Below are 26,040 nucleotides of genomic sequence, written 5' to 3'. Positions count from 1 at the left end.
GTTGAAACCGGGAAACGTAAACTGGCGGCTATGCATAAATCCATGCATTTACAGAAAGTCTTGTCACAATATGAATGGCAGTACGTTTGCGCAAAGATGACAATGGAGGATCTGCAGCGGGACTTAAAGGATATCCAAGAGTTCAAGGTGTGAAGATTTGCAAGAAAGCGTTTCTTTTTTTATTTTATTCTTTTTTAAAGTGTATTATTATTATATTATTATTATTATATTAATATTTTTTTTTACATGGAAAGAACAGTTTTGCTAAAGTATCTAAAAATTTAACTATATATAATTAAATTTTTACAAACTTCAACAAAATTGTTTTTTCCATTCACAACGCAATTTTATCATAACATAATTATTTAATATAATATATTATAGGACTATATATGTGTGATAATACAAACTATAGAAATCAACGTCTTAAACGGTTTAACAATTTAACAAATTTTTTATGCTTATTCGAAACGATCTTAATAATGTTGAATAATATATTAAAATCTGTAAATAATTAATTATTATTGCGAAAAATATTACCTCGGCCGGAAGTCTCTCTCCTCGAATCCGGATCTCTTGCATTCCGTGCGAGTGTCCTAAGCTTTTAAACTATCGAAGTAATATTTTTCGCAATAAGAATTAATTATTTACAGATTTTAATATGTTATTCAACATTATTAAGATTGTTTCGAAGATGCAAATAAGCATAAAAAATTTATTAAATTGCTAGCCAATTTAACTCGTGATATTACTGCGATAATTTAGTAGAATTAGCGTTTTTCAAGACTGAAAAATCATTTCGCGTTTCTAGGGACTACATACGTTGTATATATTATAAATTCACACAAGAATCTTACAAGCATTTAAGATCCAGCTAGACCGTTTAAGACTTTGATTTCTATAATTATTTAATATGTCAGAACTATATTGTTTATGTAATTTTAGATCACGAGAAATGTGCTCGAATTTTTGACCAACTCTCCCTGTAGTGTAAATTTAGAAAGAGATTATGAAAAGATGCAAGTCAATTTGCGAATATTTCGAAACGTGAATATCAATATATTATTATTACAATTCAACAAGTTTACAAGTAATTCGAAAAATTTAAAATTTATTTCCAGAAATTTCGTGAATTGTTAGAATTAGAACAAGCGTGTCTGAAAGAAGCGAAGCTGCGGGTAGCTAAGTGGAAGAAAAAGAACGATAAGATATCGCAGGAGATCAAAACAAAGTCATCAGACGTTGAGAAGCGTCGCAGGTTGCTTGACGATCCGCATCGTAAGAGGGACGAAGAGTCTCGAAGGATAAGACTCGCAGCGATTGCGAGACGTACTAAACTCGTTATGAAAGCAGAAGCTAATTATGAGCAGTTGCTAATCTTGCATGCTCACCTCGAGGTTTTGAAGTTGCGAACATATCCGACCTTGCAGTTTAAAACCGCATAATACTCATGTGTCGAGGAAAAAGATCTTATAGCGTAGTCGAGAACGTCAGCATTGCGGCTTAATATCAACTTAATTTTCTCGACATTAATTTATAAAAACTGTTTTTTTTTCTGCTAAATAATAAAGTTATTCTATTTATGCAGAAGATTCATGAAGAAGATTATAAACAGAGAGTATATCGTGTTCTAAGTATGAAATGTATCCTTAATTAGTTCACTGAATTGTAGATTTATGTAGATTTATGTGTAATATGTATGATAATGACAATAGTTTCGTATTACGTTTGTCATTGATGCTTATTATTTCGATCTCGATCTCACGAAAAATTTTATACGTGCAATAAAAGAATATTATTAGTTCTGAGAAACGGATAAGGAAAGTCATATTACTGCGTTTGAACATTTCTTAGTAAAAATAAAAAGAGATATCTACTCGTACTATATTTAAAGATTACAGTTGTTTATTTTGTTTGAAATCCGCAGAGGAATTGAGTCGTCCTATAATTAACGAAAAATGATATGAGTCATAAATTGGAACTTATAGATTTTAATGAGCTTAGAAATAACTTTTAAAAATAGTATTTTCTGGAATAAAATTTTAACGCCGATGTATGTTTATGGACAATATATTTACTATATTAATTCTTATATTTCAATCATCTTAAATATAATCTTAAGATGTCATAAATAAATCACATATCCGTATTAGCATCTTAATATAATATTTAAAATAGTCTTAAAATAAAAATGAACTATGAAGACAAGCCTTTATTTAACAAGATTTAGAAGCAATACATTACATCAATTACAAATACTATTTTATTTGCGTTTTTCAAATAGCTTTGTACAATATATTAGAAATATATAATTAAACAACTAGAAAAATGTTTAAAGAAAATAAAATCGCTAGCAAAACTTTTAGTAAGTTCCAAAAATCCATATGTTTTTTTGGCAATCTATATGTTTTTTCACAAAAAATATATGTGCTTTTGTTACAGTTTAATACAATATTTTTTATTAAATTTATTATTATTTAAAAATTCAGCCAAAAATTTTATTAAAAATAATTAAAATTTTTAATAAAATTTTTGGCTGAATTTTTAGCTAAATTGTATCTTTTACTTCTTTTCTAAGGGATAATAATTTTGTATATGTATATGTTTGTATTATATAGAATACTTGATATAAAATTAAATTCATGAATCAAGAATATTATATTATTCGAAATCTAACTTTGATGGATCCTAGACACTCTCTATTATGTTTGATATTTTATCATATTTCGTATCAGAATTATTATTATTTATCACTATTTTTTCTAGAAAAAAATCTCGCTACAGCAGCAATTACGATATCATGATTATGCAATATTAACATGATTGTCGAAAAAAATTATAAATTATTTCCTTGTTAAAATATTTTATGTAGTGATTACGAGAGCTACCGCGAGATAAAACACAACAGATGTTATTGGCAAGACCATACGATAACGATACTATAACTAAGAACATATATTTGAAATACTTTTATTCGAAAAATAATATTTGTAAGATAATTGTATTCTGTATTTTGTATTTTGTATTTCAACGGAGCACATGAAAATATTTTTTGTACTTGAAATCGAAATATTGTATTTAAAATAAAAAGTTTTTTATTTTGTAATTCAAATAATGAGATTGATTATCAATCTTAATATTTAAAATATAAGATACAAGATACAAAATACATTTGTGTTGCAAATATTGTATTTTAAATAAAAATATTTTAAATACATGCTCAGTTCTGATTATAATATTGGGATTTTTGCTTTCCATAATAAAAAATCATGTATTATTCACTATTTGCAATGATTTAAAACATTTCCTCCTCTAATGGTTCATCGTCCGCTATAAAAGATATTCTGATTTGGCACATTCTAAGATATATAAGTGGATAGTGAATCATGATATTACATGCTGATCATCAATCAGGCACGCATTTATAGTATCTTCACATCAACATTCGTGCTTCCGCGAGTTGTATAATGGTCGATAAGAATCTACATCAAGAAACGAAAAATAATTCACTCTTACACCTATATAATTCGTTTAAAATACTGATAGGCAGACTATAAATATTATTTTGCAATTATTTTAAATTATCATTCTCTTGTTATGAAAATGAATTCTGCGCAAAAGACTGTCACATGAAAATTACTCACTATGTAAATAAAGCAAGTAGACATTGCAATAAATTTTATTATCGAGAAAGAGTTTAAAAATAATTAGAGTAAGCTGTCAATCTTTAACTTTATTAAATATTTACATATTCAAAATTCCGAAGACTAAAAAAAATTAAAAAAAAAATGGATTTAGAATGAATTTTAATTAATTTTTCGATGTTTTTATCGCGGAAGCTTGTTATCTCTTTAAAGGTTTTCGTTAAAGTAACAATTGCTTATTAATTACTGTTTTAATAAAAATTTTTTGTTCACATAAATTTCATGTTACTTGGCATACAATCAATTAACTGCACTTTCATATTGATAAACTTATTTTTTAATAGATTATTCTTTATAATCTCATATAGTAACGCTATATACATATATACAATAGCGTGCAAAAGTTTCCAGTCAATGACATTTTGTATTTTAATTTATAAAAAGAAGTCTAATCAAATTTTAATTATTATCAAGTGTTAGTATATACAAGATTTCTTTACCCACATCTTGTACTAATATCCGATAATGATTAAAATTTTATCAGGCTTTTTTGTATAAATTACAATACAAAATGTCACTGGTCAAAAACTTTTGCACGCTACTGTAAATATATATAAAGTAATCGTGTTAATATTATTTATATCTCGCGGTTCAGAGATTACATACTTATCGAATGCCGTTGTAGCGATAAACATAAGCGTGAACATTACATGGTTATTTATTCAATTTTGGTTGATTTATTAACAAGAAAAGAGAAGAAGAGAATCATAATGATAACGGGGGAATTACGTCCGGTACTTTCCTTGTGTTAACGAAGATCTATGCTGTTTTAACTTCGCGATGTGCGTTTTAACATAACAATGCATGTTTGCGTGCGTCACATCTTCGAAGAGTGAAGGACGCGAATTCGCCAAACAAGACTGGATTAAACTTGAAACAAGGAGGCAAATGGGGACCGAACTGATGGAAAAATATTACTTCAAGGTTTCCCATCCATACGATGCCACTGATAATGGGCAAGAAACCCATCCTGGAAAATTACCGAGAGTGTTAATGACCGCAGCCGCGCCAAGCCTGAGGATTCAACGATATCTAGTTCCTATTTTTTATGAACAGGGTAATATTTCTCTCATCAGAAACCGGAACAATTTTTTTTTTATTACGAATTAATTAAATGCCATAATATTTCTTTTTCTTGACATCTAAAATTGAAATATTACAATTATTGTATATATTACAAATACAATTATATGTATATTGTTAATTACTATTATATTTTAATTAATAAAATTATTTGTTACTTTTATTAAATATTTCTAATTACAGAAATTATTAATATAGGTCCTAATAAATTTTTGTTACAGTTAAATATAGTATACAGTTAAATAAATAAAGTTTATTTCAATTTACGACTATGTGTGATGAGATTTAAACCATACAATGTCACTAATATTAAGTTAAATTAAAATCAAAATTCGATCGAAAAATAGATTATTTGTTTAACTATACTTTCTATATTTTAAATGAATCTCTAAATACTTATATTTTCATTATATCGCTGTATAATTACAGATATCTAATAAATTGGCATAAAAAAAATTAATAAATAATTAAATGCATCCACAAACTATATAGCGCTATTTCTGATCAAAAATTGAATCTAAAACTTATAAACTATTTTGAAATTTTTGCAATTAACGAGATAGTTTTTAAAGATCGAAGAAGAGTAAAATCGGCGAAGACAATTTTAAGATGTTTTTCAATGTTTATTAAATATCTTAAAAATGAACTCTTAACAATTTTTTAAAGTTGTCTTATGCGTTGATTTTAAATATTTTATTTATAGGATAATTAAAAAAACTTTTTGCAAAAATTGCAAAATAATTCATAAGGTTTAGGTTTAATTTTTGAACAAGAATAGCGCTATATGATTCTTGAGAGTTCTTTAAAGCACACCCTGTATATTATAAGATTCCAAAAACAATATAATTCAAGCAATGTAATCTCGAAATTATATTTTGGAACTTTAAGGAAAATTATTTCTGTATTATCGTATATACTCTTGCGCTTGATAATAATAATTTTCAAATACTGCAGCACTGAGACCAAAAACCTATCTTTTCCTGAAGGACAATGTGCGATGGGGCTTGAAAGTGCCATTTCGCGGGAGAGAGGAATCGAATAGATAATGAACAAGGATGGCGTCATTACGCGAAACGAACGAAGAAAAACGACGAGGGGGATCACGAAGTGATAGAAGAGAGGAGGAAAACGAAACTCCTTCCCCCTTCTTCTCTTTCGCGAGCTGAAGTACGAGGAAGAAAAAGACGCATCTATATAAGGACGTACTTAGACTGCTACTCCGGACGGTCTTGACAAGTCGTCGCCGACCATCTGTCTGCGGTCTTACTTGAACTCTGCCTCGTCTTCTAAATTTCGCTAATTCTTTGAGGGAAAATTGTATATCATAATCCGCGAAGTGCCGTCATCAAGATGCTGCACAGATTCGCAATACTAGCGATTTTCGCGGTGGCGGCTGCGTCCGCTGAGAATCTGCCACGAGTGTGTAAGTACTTTGTGCAAATTAACAGCTAATTCACAAAAATATATTGAAAATATTACATCGATTATTTGAGTAAATAAGAATTTTAAAATTGTTTATTTTCTCCGATTTGTAAATTTGAATATTAAGCATAATCTTCTCATATTTAATCATAAAATCTTTTTGTAGAATAATTAATAAAGATTTAAAAGTATTGGTGTATATTTTTTTAACTCCCATAATTACATAAAATTTAAATGTTTGAGTTTAATTTTTAGACTTTTAACATAAATATATCCTAAAACTATAATAAAATAAAAAATAATATATAGTATGATAGGCAATCAATTCGTCGTGTTTTATTTAGTCACAATGTGCATCCCGGAGAAATATTCAAAGGAATGCGTAAAAATGATGGAAGAATCGGCAAGCAAAGGTTTTCCAATATCATGCATTTCCGGACGCGATCGATATGATTGTATCGAAAGAGTCGGTAGAAAGGAAGCAGATATCGTTGCTGTAGATCCAGAAGACATGTATCTCGCGGCAAAGAATAAATTGGCTGAAAAGGCTGGATACAGTATCATCGAACAGGTGATATATTAAACATTCCGAAATTTATTATATTCAAAAAATTAATATTTAATTATAAATATGGCATAGTTAGAAAAAGCAAATTTAAAATAAACTAAAGAAGTAAAAAGGAAAGACGACCAGAACTTGAATGTAAAAACTCAAAAAATGCAATTCTTTTCGTCGATAAGCATTATTTCTAAAATAAAAAGGAATTATAATAAAAAATCAGAAATAGTATAGTATTGTAAATATATAATTTACATTATAAAAATATATTTTAAAAAATATATATTTTTAAAAAAATATTGGATGATTTAAAGAAAAAAAATTATTTCTAAAAAATATTTGTAACAAAAAAATTTTTTACAGATATAATTTTGTGATCTTTCGAGAATAAAAAAATGTATTCAATTATAACTAGAAATTAGACTGATAAGAATAAATTAAATAAGAAAAATAATCCTATTTTCAGTCGATATAGATTCATGCAAAAATTTGACAAATACATTTTTGTTCTAAACTGCAAGTCGATCGGATGTTCGATAAGATATTTAAGAATATAATTTATATATATAAATTGTCATATATAAATTGTTCAGAAAAATATGTTTTTTTTTTTGTTAGGTGAGAACGAAGGAAGAACCTGATGCGATATATCGTTACGAAGCGGTAGCCGTAATACACAAAGACCTGGACATTAACAACGTTCAGGGCTTGAAAGGTCTTAAGTCCTGCCACACTGGTGTGGGCCGTAATGTCGGCTACAAAATTCCCATCACGAAACTCACCGCGATGGGCGTGTTGACTGACATCAACAATCCGGAATATTCCGCTCGCGAGAATGAACTTCGCGCTCTAAGCACACTCTTCGACAAAGGTTGTTTGGTGGGTACATGGTCACCCGATCCTACCATCAATCAGAGGCTCAGTAAGTGGCAGTAATCTTTGAAATTTGCGGCGATTGTGTCATATAGGTGTAGCAAACAATATCATCAATTGAAATAACATGTACTTAGATCGACTCACTTTTTTCAAGACACTAATTTTCTTGTGTTTATTTGAAGTCAATTTGCAATCGTGCGAGTTAAAGTGACCGTAGCTCAACAAACTACGATGCAAATGAAGGAGTTACGTTAAGTAGAAAGTAAAATTATGTCGTAACTATTTCTTCTGATTGCAGTTGACTTTTCTCTTTCACATATAGCGAAATAATTAAAGTATATATTAAAATGTTAATAGATGCGTCGTAATGCGTCAAGTTTTATTCGATATTTATTTTTGTATTTATGAAACTTGACACATTTCAAATTCATGAATTGTATAAATAAACATTTTATTTAAAAAAAAATACTTTAAAAAAATACTAAAAATGCTAATTAAGAAATATGAGCTATTAATTTTTTAATTAGATATTTTATAAATATTTTACTATTATACTACTATATTATACTATTGTGATATTGCAGTTGAAGAGGATTTAATTAGATTGAAACTTCGTGCACATTAAATTTATTTTATATATATATGTATATATAATTAATTAAAACAAGAACTACATTTTTTGCTCGTTACCATATTTATTCACGTTACCATATTTATTCTATCTGTATTATTTTATTATTAATTTCATTCTTTCAGAGGAGACGTACAGCAATATGTGCGCTCTATGTGAGAAACCAAACATGTGCGATTATCCGGACATATATTCCGGATACGAAGGAGCTCTACGTTGTCTAGCTCACAACGGCGGCGACGTCGCCTGGACGAAAGTCATCTACGTGAAGCGTTTCTTCGGTCTGCCCGTCGGAGTTACTCCGGCAATGCCAACATCCGAAAATCCGGCTGACTTCCGGTACTTCTGCCCAGACGGCAGCAAAGTGCCTATCGACGCAAATACGAAACCATGCACATGGGCTGCCCGACCGTGGCAGGGATACATGACCAATGGAGCTGATACCAACAACGCGGAAGCAATTCAAAGAGTACGTGATTTGTTTCTTAAGAATCTATTTTACATGTTTTTAATTGACTAATTGAATGTTATATGGAATAATAACGAGATTGTTTGAACAAACGCATTCCTATATTACATGGCGTAGTATCAGAAATTTTAAAAGATATACATTATATAATTTATGATAAAAATATTATCATTAATTTTAACTTCTAAAAAACAATAATTAGTTTTCTCATAGATATTAGCAAAAATTCTCATAGATTAGCAAAATTATTAAACAGTTAATTAGCATTATTAAATATTATCATAAATTAATTATCATAATAAAAACGACAAGTAAATCAAGAATTCAAAGGATAGGTTTAATTAAGAATTCAAAGGATAGGTTTAATTAAGAAATTATTTTTTTAAGTAACTATTGCAGATTGCGATTTAACTTTTTCAGGAATTGACGCAACTAGGTCAGCTTGGCGAAAATGAGAAAGCAAATTGGTGGGAAGATCTCTTGCTTCTCAACGAGAAGACTCTGGCTGTCGCTGCACCGCCAGTATCACCGGATGAGCATTTGCAAAGTGCGAAATACATGGACGTGATCGAGAGGAATTCCGGAGCACCGGAGAGAGACGCTCGTTGGTGTATTTGGGATGAAAATGCATTGAACAAGTGTCGTAGCCTCGCTAGAGCTGCTTTCTCTAGGTATAGTCACAAAACACATAAAATAAATGTCAATTTTCGATCAATTTAACTTGGTGTCTCGAAGCGAAACAAATTTAATTTCTTAATTGTTCTATTATCTAAATCTAATTAAAATCAAAATTTGAATCATAATTGTCTATTACCTAAAATCTATTATCTAAAAAATTTTTTTTAATTAAATATCTAATAGACAGGTAACTTCGTTACTTTTTTATATAACTTATACATACAGTTCTGCTCTTATTTTATCTTGATATTATTTAATCTTGATTTATATATTACATATAATCTATATAGAGACGCCAGACCCAGATTTGATTGCATACTGGAAAAAGACGAGACTGCTTGCTTGAAGGCTGTTAGGGATAATGGAGCGGATATCACAATAATCGATGGCGGATCAGTAAAACGTGCAATTAATGAGTACAACGTAAAACCAATCGTCGCTGAGACATATGGTGAGGGATCCACGAAACTCAGCGAACGACCAGCACTTGCTGTTATCAAGAGCGGTTCCTCCATAAATGGATTAGGTACGATATTTCAATCTATAAACTTCGTAAAATTATGTGATCAAATATATAAGAAATATTAAAAATTGGAACTGACTTTTATATTAATAAAAATATTAATTTAACAAAACTATCGATATCAAAGCAAAATTCTAAGAAAAAATGAGTTATTCGAAAAAAGTTTGTAGAAAAATTAGCTCTACAGATATAAATTTCTTTCATGCATAATTATCAATATTCTCGTTCATAGGCGATCTTAAAGACAAACCATCTTGTCATAGCGGTTACGAAGGCGATTTTGCTGGTTACAATGCACCTGCTCGTATACTCAAACTTAATGGTCTTATTAACGAACCTAGCGAAATAAATACCTTCTTCTCTAAGTCCTGTGCACCTGGTGCACCTCTTAATTCAAAATCCTGTCAACTATGTGTTGGTAATATCAAGATAGACGACGATCAAGCAAAAGAAGCAACGAAATGTAGACCTACGAATGCTGAATATTACAACGGAGGAAAAGGAGCACTCAGGTAACATCATCATTTATTACTTTTTGTGCAAATATCTTCGGCTAATTTAATATAAATAAAATAGGAATTACTCGATTTTACTTAAATAAAATAAATTGCGTACACAGTATTTGCTACTTGATAATAAGAATAATATTATTTACAGAGAATTTTATTATCTCCAAAGAGATAATATATTAAAAAGAGTGTTTAATTTCTTTCAGATGTTTGAAGGATGGCAAGGGTGACGTTGCATTCCTACCTTTGACGGCTTTGCAGCAGCTGGGTAAACACAATTGTGTTAAATAGATTACACATGTAATTATACTTATGTCATTTCTGGACGTTATATATCAAATTATAGATAACGAGAAGGATGCCGCTGGCAAACTCGAAGATTACATCTTGCTCTGTCCAAATGGTGGTCAAGCGCCCATCAACGAATGGGAACGTTGTAATTTAGGTTTGGAGCCACCAAGAATAATTGTTAGCTCGGCTGGGAAAAGTCCAAACGCCCTTGAAGAATTGAAACATGGCATTTTGGCTGCAAGTACATTGTACTCCAAAAATCCGGATCTGCTACGCCTCTTTGGTGCCTGGGGTGACAAGCCTAATGTATTATTCAAGGTAAGATCATCATGTTCTATTTGGCTAAAATAATAATTAAAGTCTAATCGAATTTATATTAAGTCAATCTTAAGTAATATCACAAATAGGATATCTAATATTAAATATTGCACTACAATTATAAATGTAGCACGTATAGCAAAAATATACTATTAATATACTATTAAATATACAAATAAAAAGAATATACTACATACATATATAAAATTATATTTTAGACGAAAAATTCAAAAATAACAATTTATTATATATAGCGTCATAAGAAATGATTATATCTTCCTTGCAACATGTTGTTTTTCAAATTCAATGATCATATATAGTTAGTTTAGCTATCTGTTTATTTGTACGAAGAGTTAAATGTTATCATTGTCTTTAGGATGACGTGAAGGAACTAATGTCCACCGATAACACGTGGGACAAGTGGAATTCTTGGGCAGATATTCAACAGGATTATGGCACTCATTAAAACTTGACGATTAAGAATCGAGCACTATTTGATAGCTTTTAATTATAGTATATGTGATATTGCTATTCCGTTGCTGTTGCTGAAAAATCATTATTAAGTCATAATATATTAATAACCCAAGAGGACTGTTAGACAAATAAAATACTGTCGATAACCTCGCTTATGTTTACGCATCGAAGTAGCATATTACCGCGATAGAGATTACGCATTTCAATGTCACGACCAATCTTTTAAGGAATAATGCTGAGCATGGAGACTTGAATCATAAACGCTTGCTTCTTTAAATTCTTTTTCGATAATAAAAAAATATATTTTTTTTTGAGCATGCGTGTACATTATATCTTAATTCCTACTTCTTTATAAAATTTTTTAAAAATGTGTTTAAAATTTTTTTATAAATATTTTTAACATAAAAAAACCAATTATTTATAAACTATAATAAAACACTACTATAATAAAACATAAACGCGACCAGCGCGATCTGTATATAAAACGTGTTTGATAACAAAATAAATAACATGTCTAAGCATTTAACAATTATCCAATGAGTGTCCCTCTTTTACACACTCTTTATCACAATCATGTATATCGAGCTTTGCAAATGTTCTTTTGATGACGATGTAACAGCCAAAGATTTAATGATCTAATGTTCCTACTTTTCTTGTTGAGTAGAGATCCAATAACGTCGATTGTGGGACAAGTGAAGTATCTTTAACTAGACACTATCTAATCTTCGTCACAAGATATTCTTCAATTTATTATGAAGAAAATTGGTGATTTTCCCGTGTTTGCTACGCATGTACTTTTTGTATATAACATTTGCACCAAAATCCTTATATTCTACAGTTCGTTGTATCATAATCTGCTTCGTAGAATTCAGCATTCTTTCTTCCCATCTAAAAATATAAATGAACTGTGAATTAAAGTTTTAAGAATTTAAAATTAATTTCTAATTAATTAATTAATTTAATTTTTTAAATTAATTAATACTTAACGTCAATGGTAGTATTTTCATTATTAATAAATATAAAAATCAATATATATTTACAACTAAAATAGAAATTTAGGTATATTATCATTTTCAAATTACTTAATTAACTAATTTCAAATTAATTAATTAATTTCAAATTAATTAATTTTTTCTTGCAGATCATGCCAAATTGTATTTTCTTTACTGCAAGATTAATATGTTTGTTGTTTAAAAAAATGTTACAAATATATCCGTTGAAGACAAAAAAAGGGATATCTATTTTGCGCATTCGCTAATCTTTTTCTTACTCTATGAGTGATTGTTTATTTCTCCAAACTTGATACCATTCTGGATTCACGTTAACATCGCTCAAATATACAATACGAAGCGACAACTCTACTGCAGCTATTGCTATTATATACACCGGAGTTTCACATAAGTTTTCATCCAGCATAGATGAATCGATCTGTAAAAAATGGTTATCTGTCTCTGTGTATAGTTTGTATACTAAAAATTGAATTGCTATTTGTGTTTATAACTACCATATAACTACCGCAAAAGTAGACACACGCGATATCATTCGGCTTAATAATATTACATCGACTGTCTTGATTTACATTTAATATATAATATGAAAGTAACGAGAATGGATCAGCGAATCGTGTGTTGAATTTAACAGCGCAGAGAATCTTCTTCTCATACTTTAACAAATCTTTCTCTTGGTTACTGTATAAATCTTTCGCCAATTCCAGAATTACAGTCGCCTAAAAAGAGAGATTATTTGATTCCATTACATATTTAACGAATTTATATTTTAAAAAATTGCAATATATTTTAATCAGCTAATTATGGTAACATCTTTCAATCTTTTCCTCTGGATGAAAAGTTTTACTACCGATGGTATTTTATCACTAGGTGCATCTTGCTTAAGAATTATCCAAAGACACGCTAGAGCTATTAATTGTATATCGTCAATTCCTACATGAATTCGATCAATAGCTACATTGAATAGTTTGACAGTCTGATAAATGACATGCGACGAATAGTAGCAGTGTATCTGAAAGTAATCGTAATCATGTACAACAGAGATTGAGGCTGATATAATTTTGATAAATACGTTTTTTCGTTCTATGTAATCTAAGTAATAAAAAAAAATCTAATTTTAGTGGCTTGTCCTTGTCATTTATAAAGATAAAAACTATTTTTGTAAATTTACAATTTTAAAACAAATATTTATATCAGTTTCCAATTTTTAATGCTAATATTAATTCGTAAAAGACACGTTTGAGCATTCGTAGAATAGAAGAACATTTGGATTCACACGAGGCAAATTAGCACTAGGCGTTTTTAATGTTTTATATCTTCTAAAAGTTAAAAATTAAAATAAAACCTACATTTTTCAATGTAAAACTTTTTAACCAATTGATTGGCAATATTGAATTTTCAGAAAACAAAACGTTATTCAAAATTGCGGATTAAGTAAAATCAATTTTCTCAAATACTTACAAATTGAAAAATTTTGCAAGTACAAATCCACATTTACTTACTTTACTTAACATCAAATGTCCGTAATTATTCTACATTATACTTACGCCAAGACGAATAATATATCCTACGACGATTCTTCTCTGTTCTGCGTTTACATTTTCACGCAGAAAATGAGGGGAAAGCCTTGGAGCGTTGATATTCCTCTTATATTCCGTCTCTGGTATATCCTCCAAGTAATCACGTTCGTACGGTGTTTCACAAATAACATCATATTCGTTTTCCTTCTTAATTGTTAATTTCCGTGTCATCACACATTTTTCGTAATGCACCTTTTTGATAAAACCATTGTTAAATACCACAGCGAGTGAATGATATAAGATAATTTATTTATAATATATTTATATTAATACTGAAACTATAGCAATAAGCCTGACAATAAATAATTGCAAGCTTATTTTAAAAACATATTTAATTTGCATTTTAATCTAATATCAATTTGTACTTAAAAAAATCACGATGCTAATCTTTTAACAATATGAACATATATTTTTGTGATATTTATAATTATTACATTTTTTTTTTTTTTACCTTTGTTGGAGTTAATGGCAGAGAGATAGAGCCATCTAAAGGTGTTACGCTATTAGAGCTAAAAAGTAGTGTAGCGCCTAATAGATTATTATTGTCAGCGTTCTCAGAAATAAAGTTTCTAAAAAAAATGTTTGCAATTTAAGATTCGGCGTGTTCCGCATGCTTGCTTTACCGTAATTTATTAAATAATTTTTTTTTATATATTAATTAATAATTAAATAATGTGTGATAATGAAAGAGATTAATTTTATTTTATTTTTAGATTTTTTATGGTTTACCTCTTGTTAGTATCATTTTGTATTGTCGAAGATAATTTATTATTTTGCAGATATATCTCAAGTTCATTTGATATCTGCTGAAGTGCATTCTTCAAGGAGTCGATATTTTGGGCTTGTCTATTACCTTCATTCGCATTTTGTAATAGCTCAGGTTGCAAATTCATCGATCCAGTAACGGAATTCTTTTGCAAGTTGGTTGTGGAATTAACTTTATTGATACCAACCAATGAAAGAGTTTTGTTATTTAAATTTGTATTAGCCATCCTATTTTTGGGCATGGTACCAGCTAAAAAGATTTACAAGTAAGAAAATCTTTCTTCCTTATTTATTATATAATTCCTTCTTTATATAATTAATATAAGCATACACATTTTTCTTATACTCTCTTAAAATATACTAACTGTATGGTTTCCTCATTTTCTCTTTCCATGTTTGAATACTAGAAGAAGTTCGTCTTTTAACATCGTCAGTAAGATGTTTAATTTTTTGAATATTGGGTAATTGAACAACACTACTTTGTGCACATTGCAACGGAATTCCTCTGCTTTCGGAATAAGATCTGAATGAAACATAATCAATTAAAATCATGATAAATATAGCATAAAATATAAAAATAGACATTAATAAAACAAGTACATATATATGTAAGTAGATGTTAATTAAAAAATAATGTAATATTTGTATATTAATTTTTGCTTCTTTAACAACAAAATGCACTGTTTTATAAATAGCTTTTTATAAATAATTTTATAAATAGTTTTATAAATAGTTAATATACATTAATATTTTTGTATCAATATCCCTAAAGAGGACTAAATTCACAGCATAAAATAAGAAGAGACTGTTTTTCATTGTATATTTTCGTTGTATGTTTGATTGATTTGAATTATGATAAACTGAAAACAGTGCTTAATAAAAAGCACAGAAAATATAGAAAAAAACATTATATTTTGATTTATAACAGAAGAGTAAATACAAACAAATGTAAACATACAATTAGATGTAATATAGCAAAATCCGAATATCATCTTTAACTTTTTTATAATTTAGAAAATAAAATTTATACAATTATCCATGCAATATTTTTTTTATTTTGTATTTTAAAATAAATAATATATAAATACATTATAAATTATGTGTGTACAAAAAGATTTATTGAAAATTTGTTTACTTGTACACATAATTACCTCCGATTGTTAAATAATTTGCTGTTCACGTTAATTTTATCTGAAAGAGCATTCTGTCGACAGTTGCTTGAAGAACGTGCTCTAATAAAAAAAAACAATTTTTTTACATTATCTCATTAAGATTTTTTCTTTTATATGTATATATAGGATTACCTCAAACATTTCACTGCCAAATTTCGAAATTTTATAAAAAATTTAATTCTGTACAACTCTCATTTTGGTTAAACAATTCTCATTTTTTGTTAAAAAGCGCATACATTTTCTGATATTTATAAAAATGTATAAAATAATCGTTATTTTGTACAGAGATTTTTGAACAATAATCTTTTAACGAAGCGCATTTTTCGATCCACGTTTATAGGAAATTTTTTATTCAAAATTAAATTTCCTATAAAATTTCGAAATTTAACTAAAACATTCAGGATCACCTTGTATATAAATATATACGTTGTTGTAAATATATATATTGTTAGAAAGTAGCATCAAGTTTAATCTTTTTTTACAACAGAACTAGTTTTCCACAGTACATCCTTCTCTCACCTGCGTGAAATATATAAATCAGAATTAAGTTTCTCGAGTTTGATTGTTGATTCGGTTGTTTTTTTGAGTACTTCATTATCTCGCCTTGCTCTTATCTCTTTTTTTTTGGGTACGTTTTTTCTCACACGAGATCGTGATCGATTACTTTCATTGCTGTCTTCGGAATAAATCTGAAATCTCCCTCTGTTGGAAGAGTATTGTTTTACCATCGTTGTATTGCAAACTACATGATTTTCAGTATTTCTTAATGACAAGCCTTTCTTCTTTTCGCTGTTCTTGAATTCGGATGATTTGCCACTTTTCGTTGTGTACATATTTTTCTCGTCCATGATTATATTTCGTGACTACTTTAACTCTATTGTCTGAGGAATCTTCGCCGACGTGATTAGACATCTAAAAAAATATACATAAATTAATTTGTTATTGATCAATTAATAATAATTAATGATATAATATTAATAAGATAAATGTTCCAAAGAAAAAGAGAGAGAGAGAGAGAGAGAGAGAGAGAGAGAGAGAGAGAGGGAGAGAGGGTGACCAGCGAATGATCAGACTTATATCCGGACATTTACACAAGATTTATTATTATTAATTTCAAATGCTTTTTTTATTATATTAATTATATTAATATTATAATTTAAACGTATTTTAAGATTATTTTAAAAACGTTTAAGATTAATAATAGTATAAACAAATATAAAATTTTGTAGATTACCGAACATAAGTACAGTTCGATCATTGGAATGTTTACCTTATACTTCATGTTTGTGATATATGTATATGGAGGGATAAAAGCGATAGAAATGTAAATCACTATTTTTAATCATTATCAATTTGAAATCATTAGTACAGTTTACTGAAGCAAATATATTGAAAAAAATCTTTTTGTTCCTCAAAATTATAATTATTTAATTCTCTCTAAAATTAATCATAATTATTTGAAACATATAGATGGGTGAAAGCCATACTGATGTCATGTTTCAAATAATATCATAAACTGTATAACTGTATAATGTATATAATTTATAATAACTGCAAGTATTAAATATATATTAAAATATTATATCTCAATCAATTATTAGAATATTATATTAAATACTTTAATTATATTATTAATTTGATGATAAAAATTACAAAATCATAAATATTCGCTAGAAAGACTTACACAAGATGTAACGCGTGATGTTGTTTCTCGGTGACTAGCGAAACGACTGCCAGAGAAATTAGTAAATCCTACGAGTTTTTGCGTCGACTGTTTATACTTGTATTCGTCCTATCCAATATAAGTAAAGCTACATGAGATAGCAAACACAACACGAAGAATTCAAAATTCGAAATAATTTATCCGCTACTTATTTTGCGTCTATCAACCATGCATCATAAACCAGGAAAAATAGAAGGCGGACATCAGTATAATGAAAAATGTTAATTTTAAATATCTGAGAGCTTTGTAAGGTTTTATTAAACAAGATGTAATATTCTAGCAACGTAGCATTCTCTCTTATTTACACTTTCAGTTTACGCGGCTTATTCACTTCTTTTTTTTCGGTTGAAAAGGCTCATGAAAATAACGCGTTCCATAACACAGATGAGACAGCTGATGAACACTGCGGCGATTATAAAAAGTAGCAGCGGCACAATATCGCCGATCTCGACCGATTTCCATGATGATTTTTCCTGCGATCAAAGATAAATATATCAGTCTGTCAGATGATAAGTCAGCAAAATTTACGTACAGCACAAAAATTTGCAGCAACATTTGCATGTTATTGCAATATTTTTGAATCTGTGATGTATGGGAGGATACGTACACTTCCTCCGCTTAGCTGAACCGACCATTGTGTCTCCAGCAATCGCTGCAGAATCCCATTGTCTCTTAAAAGAAGAATACTGCAACAAATAAAACGAAAATATTTATTGAAACAACTGAAACAACAATTTTAATTTACATTAATAAAGCTTGCACGCACTTTGCGTTGATGATACCACGGTACGGGCTGTTTGGTTGCAAAGCCATTGCTATGGTAGTCTGCGTGATAACATCCAATGGCTCTAACTTGCAGTCGACTTTTTGTTGCAGCAACGTTGCCATATTATCCAATGTCATAAAGGCATATTTGTCGTCCTTACAAACGCGTTCTAAGCCATCCAAGTAATTACTCGGTAAATCAGTTTCCTTCCTTAATAATTTATCGAACAGCACGTTCATTATTTTATCCGATGTATTCTGTCATAATAAAATTATCATAAATCAATGTGTCGTCCATGAAACTTTTCTTAAATATAATTTTTGTTAAAAGAGAGAGAGAAAAAAAAAAGACTAACTCGTTTTTAGAAAAATTCATAAAAACATATAAATTAGTACTTTATATAATCTATAAGAATAGAAAACTTTATTTAATTATAAAATATACCGTTACGGCATTTTTACTTCAAACATGTAATATACTTTTTTTCTAATCGCTGATTTTATATCAAAGGTAATCTGGGAATTATTTTAAGCACCTGAAAAAAACTAAAATCTGCCGAGTCTCCGATCACGCCGAAACGATAGGTCTTATCCTTCAGAAGACCATCCATAGTCGTGAAGGGCATGATAAATGTTTTAACAGTAAGGAAACTAATCAAGGCAGCGGAATACGCGGCTACAATTACGACAGCCGATAGATGAATTATGAAATGCACAATTCTCACAGGATCCAGTATAGATTGTTTCATACCTTTACCATTTTTCATAAGAAAGATAGAGGTCGTATATTAAAAAAAAAATTAGTATAATATATTAAGAAAAGCGCAAACACTCGAGCAATTGACACGTAAAAGTTGAAGCTACCTTGATTGCAAAATGCTCCTGTGACAAAAAATAAAATTTCTGTAAATCTTAAACGGTTGTCATTTCGAAGATATGGAGATGTTACTGCAAATAATCTTTGAATGAGCACAATCGTTCCGCTCGTAAGTACAATAAAAAAAGCGATGGCACGCCAGATATTTGTGGAGAACGGTGCCGTGTAGGCATCCCATTTTACATCAGACGATGCAGGCTTTTTAATATACGCACGGCACCTTAAAACAGAAAGAACATAAATAATAGATTTTAATTTTGTTACCTGATACATGATCTAATTCATAAACTCGCGAGTATATTTATTTTTAAGGAACACTCAACACAATCTAATAGGCTTTCTACAATAAGCCATTATCTAAGTTTTAAATTGTAAGATATTGACCAATCACAGTCGAATGTGAGAAAAATAATTGACTATGATTGGCCATTTCTTACAGTTTAAGACTTAAAGCTTAAGTAATGACTTATTGTCGAAAGTCCGTAATGTATCTAATAAATAATTAAATTCAACTATCATTATGCGCAATGTTACATTTATTACTACCCATTTCCACTAATGTTATAGATTAACTTTAATCTCGGTTTAACTTACTCTTTGTTTTTTTCTAATCTTTAGAACTAGAAAAAGACGAAAAGTAAGTTGAATCGAGATTAAAGTTAATCTACATTGGTGGAAATGAGCATTAGTCTTTTTACATCATGATCTGGTACAGATCATTGTTTGTACATTTGTTTTTAATGGACTTGACACAATGTAACGTATTTAAATAATTAAATTTAAATCATCTGTGTCTCTGAACCAATTAATAAATGTCCTTTAAATCTTATTAATTTCGCATATATTTTAATATTTTCTGATGCTTATAAATACAGTGTTTTTAAACTACCCGAAAAATGTTACATAATGGACATATTACATATATAATTATATATAAAACATGTAATTTTAATGTATAATTTTGTATAATTTTATATAATTATATATGAAACATTTTTTTCTCGAGTAGATATCAAATATCTCAAGCTTGTTAACTAAAACATCGATTAGATTTAGATATCTCATTATTTAGAATTTTTTAAGAAGGAATATACTACTTAGTTGTGTAAATAGGCGTTGTAAAACTGATAGCATCTAATCTATCCGAGGTCATCATAAACTCCGTCGCCGCAAAGTCGACATCATTGTTCATTAACATCCCGATCGCACCCGTACATGATCCGTTTGGTAGACACATGCCCCATGATTTGGCCTCCTTGTAGGTGAATCTGTGCACATTTAGAAATAAAATCGGTTTTTATTATCAGAATTCTGCAGCATATATAAGAACGAAGTAAACAATTATTTTCAAATGACAATTGTATGTTTTTTTCCGAAGAAACTTCACAGCAAAAAGCTGTCAAAATCAAAATTAAATAACCAGAAAATTATTTTCAAATTATTGATAATATTTTTCGAACAATAATAGTTATTGTAACAATTCCAGAGCAAAAGGAAGGAAGAAAAATCTAGAATGAAGGAGCAGTAACGTCATGTTGCGCAATCTTACTGCAAAATGGATTAATTTGAAAAGAATCAAAATAACAATGTAACCTTTTTTAAAATATCATATTATCATTTTTATCTTAATAATAATCGTACTTAATTAAATAATGTGCAAAAAAATGACTATATTTTTATTTATTGTATTATTAATCAAGTATCAATTTAAGGAATTATTATATTGTTATTATTTATAAAATGATAGATTATATGCTATAATGATGTCTAATATATGTTATTTTATTTGTTGTAAAGTAGATACGCTAATTCAAAATCGATCATTCTTTACATTGAATATTATGAATATTTGAATATGAATATATGAATATTTGTTTTGATGAAGAAGATCTTTTATATTATTTAATGAATTCTATGATGTAATTAGGTTTTATCCATTAAATAATCCAAGAACATATTCGGAAAGACGTCGAAGAACTGGCACTGGACGAAAAAGAGAGATCTTCGAGGAAAAAGCGGCGGCTAGTGAGGACGAATATTTTCGAAAAGAAACCGCGAGACAATTAAAAGAGCTCAAAGAAAAGCAAAGACAAATTAAAAAAGCGAAAAAAAATAAAAAGAATGATAAAGCAGCGGAAAAAGAAAAGCAAAAAAAACCTGCTCAAGCAGATAAAAAGCCCGATAGAAAGTGATAAGATACGGAAAATACAATATATATACAATATATACAGCACATATATATATTACAACAATTATTAACTAATCAATAAATTATATTTTTTTTATTTGGAAATTGTTATATAATATAATCGTTAAGTTTAATAGCGCTTATTTACAGAGCGTTTTTATATAATGTTTAATATAATTTTATATAATGTAATAATTTTTCTCACACATATAATATAATACCTTAATATATTATTTGATAATTTGATATACTTACGTGCAATTTAATGCCTCCTGCAATAGCAGTATTACTTCTCCAAAAAAGCCACTTATTTTTGTTATTTCATTTCGTTCATTACGATGAAACAAACTGATAGGAGGATCCTATGCACATAAAATTATTATGCCAAAGAGAATATTAAGGTGCTTTAAAAATTGTAAATATAATTCTGTTTTAATAAAATGTTATATAAAAAAACGCAAAGTAATAAGTGATTAACAAAAGTATTTTTCAAAGCACTATTATATCATATGTGATACAGAATAAAAAAATTTGTAAAGGTTTATTTTTAATAACAATGCTTTGAAAAGTACTTTCGTTAATAACCATTATCTTGCATTATATCATTATCATCTTCGCCTTTTTGAAGATGATAAAAGTTATTCCACTAATTATCGTTAATTTAAATATTATTATTTCTTTTTTAACAAATAGTTAATCACTAACTTGCATGTTTAATTAATATAAACATTATTATAACTCTTATGCGAAAAATAGAATAAGCGACCTTACTTGGATTGACGTAACGCGTATATTCTGGCCGAAAAGATTGTTCCTTCTTAAAAATAGGCCATGCTTAGGACCTTTCAGTCCATTCCTTACATCCCATATACCGAACTGCGACGATCTCAATTCTCTTCCTTTGTCGACTTGATAAACTTCAGTGATGATTTCTCTGCCGATTACATTGGGGCTACTCTGAACCACCATGAACTTACAGTCAAACGGTATGTAAATCTCAAAGAAAAAGTCTTCGAATTTGGTCTCGTTATTGAAGAATACCATCCAAGTGGGATAAGCCATCGCGATCCACGTTGCGATCTGCTACATTTTAGCATTAAATAAACATTCACGTCAACTGTTCACTTAGGAATTTTCCAGGTTTTGCTTTATGAGAATAAAGCAATAACGAGAAAGTATTTGAAAAAGATAATTTTTCAAAGCTTCAAAAATATTTTGAACATTTATATGAAAATAAAACTTTGTGTTAAAGGTTCTTAATTCATAATTTATATATTTATATATTTATTATAACAAAAATTTAAAAAAAAAAGCTTTCTTGTATTTTTATGCGCATTAATATTTTTTTAAGACTTAAGAACCATCACATACAAAATTATATAGAGTAACTCCGGCAAATACGCCGCGCTGGGATTTATGCCACAGAAGTCAGAAAAAATAGAAAGAGTGGGGATAATTTTTTCGCAAACTACTTTTGCATGTCTTTATGTTATATTAGTGTTATGATTTCAATTTCTTACTGTTAATATTAATGAAATTATTGTGACTTGAATCGATATTTGTTAAGTATAGCGCTATCATAAATTATAATCAACATAAAATGATTACTACAGGATGTGCAAAAGACTAGTGATCACTTCGTGATACATGAGTGTAGAGGAATAGTAAAGCATGTTGTATAACAAAATACAAATATTTGCTCCTGTATTCTTTATTTAGTTTGTTGTCTTGTATATCCGTTATGAAAATATAGTGCTTCTTTTACTTTGATTTTTTCTTTTATTTTAATGTTTCAATTTTCGTCTTTGAGAAATTTGTTTACGCTTTTGTTACTCTTCCATTACATCCGATTTACGTTCCGATTTTTATTTTCATCAGGGATCCCACCTGTTTGAGATATACGGCATTTTTAGCGGGCGGGATTTATGCTCAAAGCATACAAAATACATAGATTGAATTCAACGTACTAAATGCAATAAACGTGTTACATGAAATATGTACTCCATATCACTTGTAATACATATAAAAGATTGTAATTATTATTTATTACTTTGTATACATATTTATCATTCTTATTCCTTAATAAAACTTTATAAATGTATTTTATAAGTTATTGTGTCATTTTATGACTTATTTATATGCATTATTTGTAATTTTTCATGAGCCGTATATACTTCCCCCTTCCCCTGAGTAGCTATACATCCTGGCCGTATCAAAAATGCAAGGTTTAAAAAAGTTCATTTTTTTATACAAAATATAAATATTTCGGATTTCTAATATTTTTTTCATAATAGTAGACAGTACAAAGTTTTTACTCTTATAGTTTGTTTATTTTAAGCATAGTAAATAATACTTAATAAATTATGTTTTTTATGGATGTGGCGCATATACGGTTACTCTAAGCTGCATAACATAGCATAAGGCCACTGAATCAATAATAACCAATATAAAGATGTCATGTTGATTTACAAAAGATACTCATTGGTCTAGGGACCTTATACTATAGTTATGCAGTAATTTTGTGTGTGATGGTCCTAAGAATAGAAATAATGTTATATATATCGCAATAACTGAATAATGAATTAAATCTTATTAAAATCGTATTAGTTCTTTAAACTTTTAAAAAATAATTACATGAGCAAAACCATCCCTTGTATCTTCATAGTCGTTAAGCAGAATAAACAAAGGTCTCTTGATGTGAAAATAACTTTGCCCAATCTGCAAACAATCAAATGTCTTCTTCTTTGGTAAGAGATAAGTGCATCGTTTGTGACAATTAGATGCACAAAATAATCTTGCTATTTATTATATAGCTTTGTTACAAAAGAATTCTCAATATTTCTCTTTGTTTAATAATTAAATATTACTGATTACTGATAGAAGAAAGGCAAATCCCTTTTTTCTTTATATGCTCACTCGTGTGCTGAACATATGAAAATCCATGAAAGTGGTGCGTATGTGATGAGTCATGCTCAGGTATCTCTGAAGAGTCAGCAAGTGTTCATTTTCCATAAGTCCTGCAAAGTGCGAACTTTCAATATATGAAAAGTCGATTACACTAGTATGCCAAAAATCATTCTGATTGATGCAATATTCTGATTTCGCATTGTTCTCACCTTGTGTTTCAATAAGATTCGAATTACTGTGCAAGAATACAATGCACGTGTTATTAAAATAGTCACGGATACTCTTGATCAGACCCTCGTACACATAAACCGGCCTGATTAGTTGACTCCATGTGAGATCGAATACAAAAACGATCAGGCCTATAATCAAGCACAGATCGGGCTTGCAAAACATTCTTCCTCGTATAATTGTGTAAATCGATGATCATTCGACAGCAGGGATTCAACCGATTTCACGAGTCAACTCGATGATTAATTAGATAGTTAGATAGATGAGATTGAAGACAATACACAAAATCCCGGATTTGATACATTTTCTGGTCACATTGCACATTCTTCATAAAAACTACGGCAAAAAAAGTATAAGTCAATTTTATTTAAATGTCAGATAGCGACTTACAACATTACTCGACTTACAACATTACCCGTTGTGCATGTTAGAAAGTAATAAAAGTTTTATTTGCACTCCGATCGCATGCCTGATCGCATTTCTAGATCGAATCAAGAACTTTTTTTTATATGATTGAGTCCGTAATAATTGTACAATTCCATGGATTAAAATCGGTTTCGTAGAATAATTGATTCGAACGTGGCTTAAAGGTTCACGCGACTGCACTTGTATGCGACGAAATCGAAACTATTACTGCATTGCCAAGAATAAAACCATTTTCTTAAATAAACACGATCGCCTGATACGTACGCCCGGTTTCATGAGTTTGGTATCAATTATGTATTTGCTCTTTTAGCACATATTTACTCACGAAACGAGTCAAGCCATTATTCAAACAATTCTTGCTATACATTGTTAGTGGAGTGACATATTGTTTAGCAATGAGCAAAATGCGAACTTTGCAAATGGATTTATATAAATAAATGATCAATGGAAATTTCCGTTATATGAATCAAATGATATGAAAGCGATATTAATCTGATAAATTGTGATTCAATAATCACGAATCCAATCTTAATAACAGTCTGTTACATTATAATAATTTTTATAGCTAATGAAAACTGTGACTAATGTGACTGGGTTATAAACATACAATTATAGAGATTAGGAATTATGTAAGAGATTATCAGCATTATTGATTTGTCCTACTAAACTACACGAAGCTTTTAAAAAAGCAATTTATATATATATACAATGTATATTTGATTTAAGTCCCCAAACAGAATAAGAAGTCACGATAAAATAACGTCACGTCAAAATAATGTTAAAATGAATTACAAATAATTGAAAAATGACCGATGAATTTTTCGTGATAATTTTGAAATCATTTTGACATAATTTTGTTGATGTT

General features: G+C 28.9%; 3 protein-coding genes across 6 annotated transcripts; 1 reads left to right on the top strand and 2 right to left on the bottom strand.

Moving 5' to 3' along the window:
* The first annotated feature begins 5,990 nt into the window (after positions 1 to 5,990).
* On the top strand, positions 5,991 to 12,063 carry LOC108690057 (transferrin). Its single transcript, XM_018197135.1, has 10 exons — positions 5,991 to 6,210; positions 6,554 to 6,780; positions 7,387 to 7,690; positions 8,401 to 8,744; positions 9,165 to 9,415; positions 9,713 to 9,948; positions 10,178 to 10,457; positions 10,661 to 10,722; positions 10,801 to 11,063; positions 11,440 to 12,063. The coding sequence occupies exons 1-10, from the start codon at positions 6,138 to 6,140 to the stop codon at positions 11,527 to 11,529; spliced, it is 2,130 nt and encodes a 709-aa protein (XP_018052624.1). The 5' UTR covers positions 5,991 to 6,137; the 3' UTR covers positions 11,530 to 12,063.
* Positions 11,469 to 17,817, bottom strand: LOC108690058. Of its 2 annotated transcripts, XM_018197136.1 has the most exons (11): positions 17,746 to 17,817; positions 16,581 to 16,973; positions 16,041 to 16,121; positions 15,255 to 15,412; positions 14,854 to 15,139; positions 14,576 to 14,693; positions 14,092 to 14,316; positions 13,395 to 13,556; positions 13,042 to 13,263; positions 12,808 to 12,965; positions 11,469 to 12,425 (listed from the first exon to the last, which is right to left on the bottom strand). In XM_018197136.1, exons 2-11 carry the CDS (start codon positions 16,907 to 16,909, stop codon positions 12,266 to 12,268), a joined length of 1,899 nt encoding a protein of 632 aa, XP_018052625.1. In that variant the 5' UTR covers positions 16,910 to 16,973; positions 17,746 to 17,817; the 3' UTR covers positions 11,469 to 12,265. The 2 variants fall into 2 exon arrangements, with proteins under 2 accessions (XP_018052625.1, XP_018052626.1); XM_018197137.1 differs by lacking the exon at positions 16,041 to 16,121.
* A 245-nt stretch (positions 17,818 to 18,062) lies between these two features.
* LOC108690059 (ionotropic receptor 25a-like) lies at positions 18,063 to 25,371 on the bottom strand. 3 transcript variants are annotated; one of them, XM_018197138.1, is made up of 12 exons: positions 25,157 to 25,371; positions 24,731 to 25,085; positions 24,531 to 24,631; positions 24,249 to 24,332; positions 22,386 to 22,697; positions 21,870 to 21,976; positions 20,524 to 20,694; positions 19,414 to 19,646; positions 19,086 to 19,300; positions 18,551 to 18,807; positions 18,392 to 18,470; positions 18,063 to 18,257 (listed from the first exon to the last, which is right to left on the bottom strand). In XM_018197138.1, the coding sequence occupies exons 2-12, from the start codon at positions 24,912 to 24,914 to the stop codon at positions 18,108 to 18,110; spliced, it is 1,893 nt and encodes a 630-aa protein (XP_018052627.1). In that variant the 5' UTR covers positions 24,915 to 25,085; positions 25,157 to 25,371; the 3' UTR covers positions 18,063 to 18,107. The 3 variants fall into 3 exon arrangements, with proteins under 3 accessions (XP_018052627.1, XP_018052629.1, XP_018052628.1); XM_018197140.1 differs by having other exon boundaries at positions 22,386 to 22,694; XM_018197139.1 differs by having other exon boundaries at positions 25,165 to 25,371.
* Positions 25,372 to 26,040: the final 669 nt, after the last annotated feature.

The sequence above is a fragment of the Atta colombica genome, unplaced genomic scaffold, assembly GCF_001594045.1.
Source record: "Atta colombica isolate Treedump-2 unplaced genomic scaffold, Acol1.0 scaffold293, whole genome shotgun sequence".
NCBI lineage: Eukaryota > Metazoa > Arthropoda > Insecta > Hymenoptera > Formicidae > Atta > Atta colombica.
This window is presented reverse-complemented; position numbering and strand designations above follow the sequence as displayed.

Bases quoted from the DNA above. Each gene is read 5' to 3' on its own strand.
- LOC108690057 (XM_018197135.1), top strand. From the start codon at position 6,138: ATGCTGCACAGATTCGCAATACTAGCGATTTTCGCGGTGGCGGCTGCG. The intron at 9,949-10,177 runs GTACGATATTTC...TCTCGTTCATAG, and splicing joins TTCCTCCATAAATGGATTAG to GCGATCTTAAAGACAAACCA. The intron at 10,723-10,800 runs GTAAACACAATT...ATCAAATTATAG, and splicing joins GACGGCTTTGCAGCAGCTGG to ATAACGAGAAGGATGCCGCT.
- LOC108690059 (XM_018197138.1), bottom strand. From the start codon at position 24,914: ATGTTTTGCAAGCCCGATCTGTGCTTGATTATAGGCCTGATCGTTTTT. The intron at 24,333-24,530 runs GTGAGCATATAA...GATTGTTTGCAG, and splicing joins TTCATATGTTCAGCACACGA to ATTGGGCAAAGTTATTTTCA. The intron at 20,695-21,869 runs GTAAGTATATCA...AAATGTGCACAG, and splicing joins CAGGAGGCATTAAATTGCAC to ATTCACCTACAAGGAGGCCA.
- LOC108690058 (XM_018197136.1), bottom strand. From the start codon at position 16,909: ATGGACGAGAAAAATATGTACACAACGAAAAGTGGCAAATCATCCGAA. The intron at 15,413-16,040 runs GTAATTATGTGT...TGTTTCATTCAG, and splicing joins AAATTATTTAACAATCGGAG to ATCTTATTCCGAAAGCAGAG. The intron at 13,264-13,394 runs GTAGTAAAACTT...CTCTCTTTTTAG, and splicing joins CTAGTGATAAAATACCATCG to GCGACTGTAATTCTGGAATT.